The 12,784-nt window shown below is 46.1% G+C and overlaps 1 protein-coding gene across 1 annotated transcript in view; it reads right to left on the bottom strand.

Moving 5' to 3' along the window:
• Nucleotides 1–8,838, bottom strand: part of LOC126109820 (transcriptional activator cubitus interruptus-like) — a gene marked incomplete at its 5' end in the record, with an annotated part of 124,241 nt that extends 115,403 nt beyond the window's left edge. Inside the window, one exon of the mRNA XM_049914878.1 lies at nucleotides 8,694–8,838. Coding sequence (XP_049770835.1) covers nucleotides 8,694–8,838 — 145 coding nt within the window. The remainder of the gene's footprint in view (nucleotides 1–8,693) is intronic.
• Between the last annotated feature and the right edge of the window lie 3,946 nt (nucleotides 8,839–12,784).

The raw sequence follows: 12,784 nt of genomic DNA, 5'->3' as shown, positions 1-12,784 counted from the left end.
GTTTAGGGGAGGGCCTTACACTATGGAGGGGGGGGGGGGGGGTGAATGGGCGGGACTTGTTCCGGGTGAAATCCTAGCGCTAAGGGCACGTCAGAAGGACTCCTGAACGTGCTATTTCACGCTATGACGTCGTAAACTCGGCATGCTCAACGCTCAACGTTCGGATGCACGGTCCGTGTGCCGACGGCTTTAGGCGAGCGCTGTGGGCGCTATGCCGTCTGGGTTTGCTGAAGTTATCGAGAAGGTTGTTTATACAAGGTTAGTGCAGCATTTAAATTCACATAATTTGCTATCAAATGTACAGTTTGGTTTTAGAAATGGTTTAACAACTGAAAATGCTATATTAGGTTTTGGACGGATTAAATAAAAGGTTGCGAAGGCTTTTGACTGTGTTGACCACAGAATATTACTGCAGAAGTTGGACCATTATGGAGTAAGGGGAGTAGCTTACAATTGGTTCGCCTCTTACTTTAAGAACAGAAAGCACAAGGCAATTCTCCGCAATATTGACAGTGGTAGTGATGTTCAGTCCCAATGGGGCGTTCCCCAAGGGTCGGTGCTGGGGCCACTGCTGTTTCTTATTTATATAAATGATATGTCTTCTAGTATTACTGGTGATTCACAAATGTTTCTGTTTGCTGATGACACCAGCTTGGTAGTGAAGGATATTGTGTGTAATATTGAAACAGTATCAAATAATGTAGTTCATGAAATAAGTTTGTAGCTTGTGGAAAGTAATTTGATGATAAATAACAGTAAGACTCAGTTTTTACAGTTTCTAACTAACAATTCAACAAGAACCGATATTTTGATCAGACAGAACGTCTTGTAGGGAGCGGGATGTCTTCCAGCAATGCTGGCAATGCTCTGGCGAGGAAATTGTAATAGCGCCTGCCATTAAATGGCGTAGGTAGCAGATACGGCCCAATTAAACAGTCCCCAACAACACCGACCCACACATTAACGAAGAACCGCACTCGATGAGCGCGAGTAACTGTGACATGTGGGTTACCCTCACTCCAAACATGCGAATTGTGCAAGTTGAAGACTCGATCACGCCCGAACGTTGCTTCCTCGGTAAACGACACAGAGGATTGAAATGTAGGATGCATTTCACACTGTTCCAGATACCACTGCGAAAACTGTGCTCTGGGTGGATAATCAACTGGTTCCAGGTTGTGGACACGCTGTAAGTGAAATGGACGTAACAATTGCTGACGAAGGACTGTTCTTACATTCGTCTGATTCGTCCCCATGTTACGTGCAATTGCACGAGTGCTGCCTAAAGGATCCTGAACCACATGCTGAAAGGCAGCTTCCTCAAATTGCAGCGTTCTTACCGTGCGACGGCGTCCCTGTCCAGGTAATCTGCTAAATGACCCGGTCTCACGCAGACGTTGGTACACAGCAGCAAAGGTCGTATGATGCGGGATACGGCGATTAGGATATTGCTGTTGATAAACCCGCTGTGCAGCTCGTCCGTTGTGGTGCGCTACGTAGCACGCACCAACCATATCAGTGTACTCATTCCAGGTGTATCGCTACACTAGTAAACAGACACAATGCACTACTACACGCCGGCACGGTAGCTCAGCGTGTTCGGTCAGAGAGCCGGTTGGCCTCTGTAATAATAAAACTGAGTGGAAGGATCAACCACCGAACTTGAACAGGATGTCTTGCGACGTCCGCAACGACCAACGATTATATATATATATATATATATATATATATATATATATATATATAAAACAAAAAAAAACAACTACACTGGTGGACAGCAGTTTCCTATAACTGAAGAGCGTAATACGGCCTCTAACAACTGAAGATTGTAATACGGCCTCCACAGGCTTGAATAATCCTCATATGAAAAAATGACATTAGGGAAAAATATTTGTTTCGATGTCTCCTACAAGCTCTCAGAGTTTGTCGGTTTAAATACTTTTCACCCTGTATAACGTGCAGCGGATATTTTTATAGGGAGGTACTATATTGTTATCGATACTTTTTTTCCGATTTAACGAGAACCGACTAACATACTTTTTAAAAATCGATGTATTGGACTCCAGACACGTCCAGTCCTGGTCCCCACACGTGGCCTTTCCTCCAACAGACCAGAGAGGAGTTCACTGGCCAGGAGCGACGGCAGGCGTCGGTGTTAGGTCGCGGCCGGCGAGAGGCGAGCCGCTCGTTTGCGGCGTCTATTTCTGGGTGTAGAGGGCCGGCGCCGCGACGCCGACGCCGCCGCCGCAGCCGCCGCTATTCCCGGAGGCGGCGCCGCTTCCTGTCCGCCAGCCGACTGGAGGCCTTCGCTCCGCTCGTTTATCGCCGCGGGGGCGGGGGGGGGGGGGGGGACACTCCTTATCCCACTGTGAACCTTTGGCACGGCAATTTCCCGCCCGATGCATCTGCGACCGGCGTTCGAGACGTAACGCTACACTACTTATTCGGCCGGTTTCGGTTAAAATAAAGGCGCAATATCTTGAGCGAATTCTGCTACCTAGGCAGTAAAATAACCAATGACGGACGGAGCAAGGAGGACATCAAAAGCAGACTCGCTATGGCAAAAAAGGCATTTCTGGCCAAGAGAAGTCTACTAATATCAAATACCGGCCTTAATTTGAGAAAGAAATTTCTGAGGATGTACGTCTGGAGTACAGCATTGTATGGTAGTGAAACATGGACTGTCGGAAAACCGGAACAGAAGAGAATCGAAGAGAGATGTCGTGCTACAGACGAATGTTGAAAATTAGGTGGACTGATAAGGTAAGGAATGAGGAGGTTCTACGCAGAATCGGAGAGGAAAGGAATATGTGGAAAACACTGATAAGGAGAAGGGACAGGATGATAGGACATCTGCTAAGACATGAGGCAATGACTTCCATGGTACTAGAGGGAGCTGTAGAGGGCAAAAACTGTAGAGGAAGACAGAGATTGGAATACGTCAAGCAAATAATTGAGAACGTAGGTTGCAAGTGCTACTCTGAGATGAAGAGGTTAGCATAGGCAAGGAATTCGTGGCGGGCCGCATCAAACCAGTCAGTAGACTGATTTAAAAAAAAAAAAAAAAAAAAATCTTGAGCGACATTGAGGAATACCCTCGCTTCTGGCACTGTAGTTTAATGAAGATCCGATAGGCGGCGGCGCTATACACAGCCTAGCCCTCAAAGTGGCGCCAGTAGCCACGATTCTCTTGCAGCGTCTTCCACCGCGCTCGGCTGATCGTCTCTGTGACGCTTTCGCTCTCGCTAAATGAACCTGTGAAGAAACGCGCTGCTCTTCTCCGTGCTTCCTCTGTTGGCACTACGAGTCCCAGCTCCTCAGATACCCCACTGACGAGCAGTATATAGGTGTTAGTCGAATGAGGGTTTTGTAAACTACTTCCGTTTTTGATCGGCTACATTTCATGATCTGTGGTGAGCGTACTGTAAGACCTTCGGTACACACACTATCAGATTATTTGACTTGTCGCTCTAACGAAGTAGGCGAGTGTCAGCAATATGTCTCGTGGTCTTATCGTGGCGTGTTTATCTTCTGCCGTTAGGTCAGACGATAGAAATGCCACTTGCACGCTTAGAGTAGCAGATTGACGGTGACCAACATTAAACAGAACTTGATTAATTTTCACACACATTTATTAAAATAATAAATAGCGTAGACATTACGTAACTTGATTCTGGTTGCTCTTTACAACTGACAATCTGAAGTTCCTTTGGTCTTGGTACGTTAATCTTATTCTCACATATCTCTGATACTATAGATTTATCTTCATAGCTATGTACAGGAGTGTGATAATCGTATTAGGCGCAGACTGAAACTTGACTATAGACTGGTACAGACAAATCCAGACTAATGCAGACTGGGCCCGCATCTCGTGGTCGTGCGGTAGCGTTCTCGCTTCCCACGCCCGGGTTCCCGGGTTCGATTCCCGGCGGGGTCAGGGATTTTCTCTGCCTCGTGATGGCTAGGTGTTGTGTGCTGTCCTTAGGTTAGTTAGGTTTAAGTAGTTCTAAGTTCTAGGGGACTGATGACCATAGATGTTAGGTCCCATAGTGCTCAGAGCCATTTGAACCATTTTTTAATGCAGACTGTTGCAGACAAATGCAGACTGACTAATCGGACGTCTGTAGTTGTGGTACGAGTTACCCTCCGCCACGCACCGTATGGTGGATTGCGGAGTATGTATATGTAGATGAAATGAATCGTGGCGCGGCTGGCCACGGCGCGGCTTCCAGGACCTCAGTGACGCTCTTGCTGCGGTCCGCAGGGTTGTCACGGGGGCTCACATTAGACTGATTTAGAGTGCGGCGCTGGACGCTCCGCTGAGTCGGCAGCGGCTACATTCCCGTCACACGCGGTGACCCCGGCGCAGGTGCGGCGGCGCAGGCGGTATGGGCGGTGCGTGGCGGTGCGTGCCTGCGACACGCCGAGCGCCGGCCGGCATGCGGGACGCGCACGTGTGCGCTCGGTTACTCTTACACCCTCTGCTCTCGCCTCCCCTTTGTCACGCGCACGTTCACGCCGACGCTCACGTTCGCGCTTCCTGAGCCGCGCCGGTGCATCCGCTTCCGCAGCCCGCCCGCTCGCGTCTCGCACCTGACCGGAATGGTCGCGGACCGCAGGCCGACGCCGACACCTGCGTCGCCCTGCTCCGAATGCTGGGCGGGTCCCCAGGACGATCGTCGCAGGAGTCAACTCCTGCACTACTGGTGCAACTTTGGAGTTGGAAACCTTCCGACATATTTGACGGCTTATTCTTACGTCTACGCCCATGCACTACAAACCACCGTGAAGTAATGGCGGAGGGTGGCTGCCATTGCACCAGTAATTATAGTTTACTGCTGTCGTATCCACGCCGTCCGGGGTGGCCGAGCGGTTCTCGGCGCTACAGTCTGGAACCGCGCGACTGCTACGATCGCAGGTTCGAATCCTGCCTCGAGCGTGGATGTGTACGACGTCCTTAGGTTAGTTAGGTTTAAGTAGTTCTACGTTCTAGGGGACTGATGACCTCAGAAGTTAAGTCCCATAGTGCTCAGAGCTATTTGAACTTCTCGTCGTTCTCCGTACGATCTGAAAAGGCGCTTCTCAGGTTTATTCTCCGCGTTTCTGTTGCTGCTCTCTAGTCGCAGTGTTGCAGTTATAGGCGCGTCGTGTCTGTTTCACATCACTGAAACACGTTATCCAGAAAGCGTCGCTCCATCGTCTAATGCTAGCATCATCTGACAATCCACGCTTCAGCTGTTGCCTATAAAACAAAAAATGAGTGACTTTAGAATATTATGGTATTTTAGGTTATTAATTCGTAACTGATTTCTATAAAGTTAGAAAATACGCAGGATAAAAGATAAAGAAACACATTACGTCGCGTCTCGTTATGTCTAGGGAAAGTGTGCCCCGGTAGCAGGTGGATACGACAAATGGCTCTGAGCACTACGGGACTTAACATCTGAGGTCATCAGTCGCCTAGAACGTAGAACAACTTAAACCTAACTAACCTAAGGACATCACACACATCCATGCCCGAGGCAGAATTCGAACCTGCGACCGTAGCGGTCGCGCGCTTCCAGACTGTAGCGCCTAGAACCGCTCGGCCACACCGGCCGGCAGTAATGAATGCGTCACTCGTCTATTCACAGCACATTCTACCATGGGACAATGTAAATACGATACAACACCGCCACCTTATGGAAAAGTAAAGTCTTCTTGGTATTCAGGCTCGTGCTCCGTGTTTCCTTGCACGAGATAAGGAATGTACACGTAGGTAAACAACACAGTGCGTGTAAACTTGTTTACACGTTAGTTGTAAATTAGCTGGAAAACAGTAATGCTAGAGAAAGCGGTAGACGAGTTTACTTTCATATCTCACTGAGCTGGCTTCTCAGACCCCAGGTTCCCTGCCCCAAATTCTTCACTGGAGCGTTCTCTATCTCCTGTTACATTTTTGAACGCTCTTACGGAAACAGCATATATACAGGGTGAGTCAAGCGGAAAGGCACATGCTTTGAAGGCTGATAGCATTAGCGATTCTGAACAAAAAACTTCATGTGGACGTATGCCCTGTTCCGAATGGTTTCCGAGATAGAACACACTTAAGCCGTCGGCACACGGGCCGTGCTGTCGAACGTCAACGTTGAGATGTGCCGAGTTCAGCGTGCTGCTGAACGCTCAGGAACGATGCGACTTGTGCACACGGTACGTGGGCCCCAACGCGGTAGACGCGATCGCAACGCACTCCAGTGGCAGTTGAGGGATGTTTCTAGTTCGTAAATCACACTGTTTACTCAACGGGCGCACGTAAAATTCCCATGTTAGCTCTATTACAACGCACATTATCTCCATCGTCCACGAAAAGGAAACTACCTTGTCCAATCAATAAGGACACAGGCTTATAAAAGTTCCATTACAAACAGTGCCGTACAATTTTGGAATACTTCTCCGCATAAGATAAACTTATTTCATCGTTCCCACATTTTAGTAAAACTACAATGTGAGTCTTACTTGATCACTGTTCCTAACCTGTAGCAGAATCTTTGCAACGCGTGAATTTACGAAGCGTCAAAGAAAAAGGAGCAAAATATCTTTATACAAGTAGCGCAAGCTGTCCTGTAGATTAAGAAAATCCAACAAAGTCACCGCACAAAAAAGGTGAACTTATATTTACATAACATCAAATATTGTAGTATATACTTGTATTAAACTTATAATGAAGTATCAGAACCTAATAAAAACGCGAATGTTAGGAAATAAAAGTTCGGAAGTATCAAAACGCGAACCAGGACCCTATTAAACAATTCATCACTGGACAGTGAGGCCACTCATTACGCTAATCCAACAACACACCTCTTATATATAACCATATTATGTTACGGCGTGCTGAAAACCTTAATCATAGATTGTTACTAATTGTTACAAATTGTACCAAGAACAACGTGTTTTGGGTGGATCTTCAGTGTGTCGCTGCCTTCAAATAGGCTACTCTCATAATACGGAAGTTACAATAATTCTTTTGCCACAAATATGATGTTTCCCATTATTTTATTGGGACGAATCACACAACTAACAACAGGTTTTCCACTGATTCTCAATTTGCAGGTGCTCAGAAACGGAATATATACATATAGGCTTGAAATGGATGCCAATGTGGCGCCTCATAACTCAGTACTGAAGGGAGACGGCGTGCGTGTGACGTAGGTGGCGTTATGCCACCTCATTGGTCAACGCTCAGAATATCCGACACGCCAGATACTGCTCTGCACGTTCAGAAAGACTCCCGAACGTGCTGTTCCACGCTATGGCGTTAAGAAACTCGGCCCGCTCAACGTTCGGATGCACGGTCCGTGTGCCGACGGCTTAAATATCACTTATGTACGTTTTTCTTGAATAATTCGAAAACCGCACCCTCCAGCGAAAATGTGTCGCAGTACAAAATTCAACTGTATCAAATTTCCAACAAGAAGGGTCCTATTCATTTCTTCTTTCTGTAGAACTAATGGTTTGTGCGAAGAGGGCACAAGAATGTTGAAAAACACGCCCTACGCGCATTTTGAGGTACTTTCTCGACATGATAGACCACAAGTGTGCCGTATCAGACTGTTCGTCTCAACTTGCTACCTCATATTCGGCTACAAAAGCTACGTAAGCTACAGCGAATGCGCGCCGAACGAGCGTTTCGACATTCTCGCGCTCTCTCCCGACAAGAGACAAAAGAAATGAATGGGACCATTTTTGTAGGAAATTTAATATAGTTTAAGGGAGGTAGGACGTGAAACGGGCCGACGTGGAGCAGGAGAGATACCACCGGACATTTTAATTTACACTGTCTATACTTTTACAAATAAATTCATAATACTTTGTTAACATGACCAGGAAAGATTCAGGGTTCACACTCATAGCAGAGGAAGTTCAAAAACATAGCAAAACAATTTTTTTTACATGTGAAATTTCATCATTTTTTCACTTACTGTTGGCTGCATTTGTTGCTGTAGGTACACTTTTTTTTCATAAGTAAGAGAGATAGTTCGATGAATTTTGCACAGCATACAAACCATACTTACAGGTGTATGAAACTCTAAAATTTCCCAAATCTGTTACAAACTGTCGTAAAAATTGAGATAATTAAGTATAAAATTCAAATTTTCTCTAAACAGAAGTTTAAAACGCAACAGCCCATTCATTTTTCCATAGATTAAATGAATTCTAGAGTTTCATACACCTGTAAGTATGGTTTGTAAGCTGTGCAAAATTCATCGACGAATCTCTTTTACTTATGAAGAAAAGTGTACCTATAGCAACAAATGCAGCCAACTGAAACAAAGTGAAAAAAAATCATGAAATTTCACATTTAAAAAATATTATTTTTTCGTGTTTTCGAACTTCCACTGCTATGAGTGTGAGTCCTGAATCCTTCCCGGTCATGCTGACAAAGTTTGATGAATTTATTTGTAAAAGTATTGACAGTGGAAATTAAAATGTCCTGTGGTGCCTCTCTTTCTCGGAGTCGGCCCGTTTCACGTCCTACCCCCCTTAATTTTGTACTGCGACACGTTTTCCAGCTCGGAAACCACTGCCAATAGGAAGTTTTTTGTTCAGAATCACTATCACCCCTGAAAGCATGTACCTTTCCTCCTGACTCTCTGGCATAGAGCAATGTCACGTGTCGGCTACAAAACGTACGTAAGCCTGGCTTGGGTACTCACCGTGCAGGGAGGGACTAGAGTGCTGCAGCGAGGAGTAGAGATGCTCCACGTAGGGGTTGAGGCGGTAGGCGGGGTGCAAGTCGGCGGCGGAGGAGACGGGGGGCGGCTGGGGGCCCGCGTTGCCGCCGCCCGGCGACGCGCCCGCCCCCGCCGCCGCCCCCGCGCCCGGCGCCCCCGGGGGCAGCACGGCGCAGCGCCGCGACGCCGCCAGCAGCTGCAGCTCGGAGAGCGCGCCCGTTCCGCCGGACCCCGCGCCCAGCCTGCGGACACAGCCGGCAGCAGCGGGTAAAACACTCGTGTGGCACCAACAGCGTGCGTGGAAGATGCAGAAACTATACCGACTCTTACTGGACAAGTTGCGTGAAGCGAAATTTGGACTGTCATTATTAAATACATTTCCATTCATTTATAGTTTATTACCCGCCCGTCAGGAAACTGGCGACCCTGCCAGGAACTGCGAAACTGTTCCGGTACTGCTCCATAAGCAGTTGTTAGCATCCCAATTAGTAAATGAATCGACTTCATTTACTTCTGGCTACCATGGACGTGGAAGAATTATGTGCAAATTTTAAACACATTGTAAATCACGCATTGGACAAGTATGAGCCGAAAAAGTGGGTTACAGACGGAAAAGACCCACTGTGGTTTAACAGCACATTTCGGAGAATGCTCAGGAAGCAAAGACAGTTGCACTTGCGGTACAAGAAAGATCAGGAGAATGAGGACAGGCAAAACTTAGTAGAAAATCGTGCTGCTGTAAAAAGAGTGACGCGCGAAGCATACAACCACTACCACCGTCATACCTTAGCAAAAGATCTTGTTGAAAACACAAGGAAACTCTGCTCTTACGTAAAATTGGTAAGCGGGTCGAAGGCTTCCATCCAGTCACTCAGTGATCAGTCTGGCCTGGCAACGGTAGACAGCAAAACGAAAGCTGAAATTTTAAATTTAGCATTTGAGAAATCTTTCACTCAGTAGGATCGTACAAACATACCGCCGTTTCAGTCTCGTACAGATTCCCGTATGGAGGACATAGTGATAGATATCCCTGGGGTTGTGAAGCAGCTGAATGGGTTAGAAATAAATAAATCGCCAGCTCATGATGGGATTCCAATTCGGTTTTACAGAGAGTACTCGACTGCATTGGCTCCTTACTTAGCTTGCATTTATTCCGAATCTCTTGCCCACCGTAAAGTCCCGAGCGACTGGATAAAAGCCCAGGTGACGCCTGTATATAAGAAGGGTAGAAGGACGGATCCTCAAAATTACAGACCAATATTCTTAACATCGATTTGTTGCAGGATTCTCGAACATATTCTCAGTTCGAATATAATGAATTTCCTTGAGACAGAGAAGTTGCTGTCCATGCATCAGCACGGCTTTAGAAAGCATCGCTCCTGCGAAACGCAACTCGCCCTTTTTCCACATGATAACTTGCGAACCATGGATGAAGGGTACCAGACGGATGCCATATTCCTTGACTTCCGGAAAGCGTTTGACTCGGTGCCCCACTGCAGACTCCTAACTAAGGTACGAGCATATGGGATTGGTTCCCAAGTATGTGAGTGGCTCGAAAACTTCTGAAGTAATAGAACCCAGTACGTTGTCCTCGATGGTGAGTGTTCATCGGAGGTGAGGGTGTCAATTGCAGTGCCCCAGGGAAGTGTGGAAGGTCCGCTGTTGTTTTGTATCTACATGTATGGTCTTTTGGATAGCGTGGATAGCAGTGGGCGGCTGTTTGCTGATGATGCTGTGGTGTACGGGAAGGTGTCGTCGTTGAGTGACTGTAGGAGGATACAAGATGACTTGGAAAGGATTTGTGATTGGTGCAAATAATGGCAGCTAACTCTAAATATAGATAAATGTAAATTAATGCATATGAATAGGAAGAAGAATCCCGTAACGTTTGAATACTCCATTAGTAGTGTAGCGCTCGACAGAGTCACGTCGATTAAATATTTGGGCGCAACATTGCAGAGCGATATGAAGTGGGACAAGCATGTAATGGCAGTTGTGGGGAAGGCGCATAGTCGTCTTCGGTTCATTGGTAGAATTTTGGGAAGATGTGGATCATCTGTAAAGGAGACCTCTTATAAAACACTAATACGACCTATTCTTGAGTACTGCTCCAGCGTTTGGGCTCCCTGTCAGGTGGGATTGAGGGTGGACATAGAAGCAACTCAGAGGCGGGCTGCTAGATTTGTTACTGGTAGGTTTGATCATCACGCGAGTGTTGCGGAAATGCTTCAGGAACTCGGGTGGGAGTCCCTAGAGCAAAGGAGGCGTTCTTTCCGTCAATCGCTACTGAGGAAATGTAGAGAACCAGCATTTAAGGTGACTGCAGTACAATTTTATTGCCGCCAACTTACATTTCGCGGAAAGATCACAAAGATAAGATAAGAGAGATTAGGGCTCGTACAGAGGCATATAGGCTGTCATTTTTCCCTCGTTCTGTTTGGGAGTGGAACAGGGAGTTGTTTAGGTTTTTTTTTTATTATTAATAACGCCACGTAGCGCTCTGTATGAAAATTACTGGCTGTGCTGTGTGCAGTCTGTGGATGGTTTGTATTCTTAGAATAATTGGTATTGTAGTGTTGGGCAGTCGGATGTGAACAGTGCGTAGCGTTGCGCAGTTGGAGGTGAGCCGCCAAAAAATGGTTCCAATGGCTCTAAGCACTATGGGACTAAACATCTGAGGTCATCAGTCCCCTAGACTTAGAACTATTTAAACCTAAGGACAGCACACACATCCATGCCCGAGGCAGGATTCGAACTTGCGACCGTAGCAACAGCGCGGTTCCAGACAGAAGCGCCTAGAACCGCTCGGCCACTCCGGCCGGTTGAGCCGCCAGCAGTGGTGGATGTGGGGAGAGAGATGGTGGAGTTTTGAGAGCGGATGATCTGGACGTGTGTCCATCAGACAGAGTAAATTTGTAAGACTGGATGTCATGAACTGATATATATATATATATATATATATATATATATATATATATATATATAATGACTTTTGAACACTATTAAGGTAAATACATTGTTTGTTCTCTATCAAAATCTTTCATTTGCTAACTATGCCTACCAGTAGTTAGTGCCTTCAGTAGTTAGAATCTTTTATTCAGCTGGCAGTATTGGCGCACGCTGTATTGCAGTAGTTTGAGTAACGAAGATTTTTGTGAGGTAAGTGATTCATGAAAGGTATAGATTATTGTTACTCAGGGCCATTCTTTTGTAGGGATTTTTGAAAGTCAGATTGCGTTGCGCTAAAAATATTGTGTGTCGGTTTAGTGATGATCAGAATAAGTAAAGAGAGAAATGTCTGAGTACGTTCAGTTTTGCTCATCTGTATGAAAATCAAATAACGTAAGGGGTTTACCAGCACAGTAATTCATTAATTTTTCTAAGGGGACGTTTCAAGACATACACTACTGATGTTGAAAAAATAGCGATAAATCGAATTTTTTTTCCAATAACAATCGATATACGCCGGAAATATTTCTCTTCCCGTAATATCGATACCGAAATGGCAATATCGAGAGCCGATATTTTTATTTTATACTATAATTTTTTTTGGCAATTTTCGGTAAATTTTTGAAGTCCTTGTTTTGTAATTGTGTAGAACATAATTTTACCTTCACTGTGTGAAGTAGTCTTGAGCTTTCATTGCGTCCAGTCACTCTCTCTCACTGTGTGAAGCAAGTACATGTGGCACAGAGAAGAAGTGCATTGCACTGGGGGGTTGCCGGTGGTAATGGAATAACAAGATTGCCGACGAGAAGAAATACCACACCAGCTGCTTTAAAACACAATTTTTAACGCAACCGCCGTGCTACTTCTTTAGATCGGCATTCTTCGCAAACAGTTGGTGAAACTGATGAACAAAAATCAGAATGACAAGATTGGTCTTCGCGGTGGGCAGAGACGTGTTAGAGGAAATGCTGACGTAATCGGCGCTAGGCACTACCAACAGAAACTGCCACGTTTAACTTCACCACGCAAGTTTCACACTAGAACTGCTAGCTCGCTGCAGAAATGCAAAAACAGCCAAGTCTACATCAAGTGTTCCGGACAAATCCGATATGTGACGAAACGGA

Source organism: Schistocerca cancellata, chromosome 12 (assembly GCF_023864275.1).
Source record: "Schistocerca cancellata isolate TAMUIC-IGC-003103 chromosome 12, iqSchCanc2.1, whole genome shotgun sequence".
Lineage (NCBI taxonomy): Eukaryota > Metazoa > Arthropoda > Insecta > Orthoptera > Acrididae > Schistocerca > Schistocerca cancellata.
Note: the sequence above shows the minus strand (reverse complement) of the source record. Positions and strands in the feature narration are given on the sequence as shown.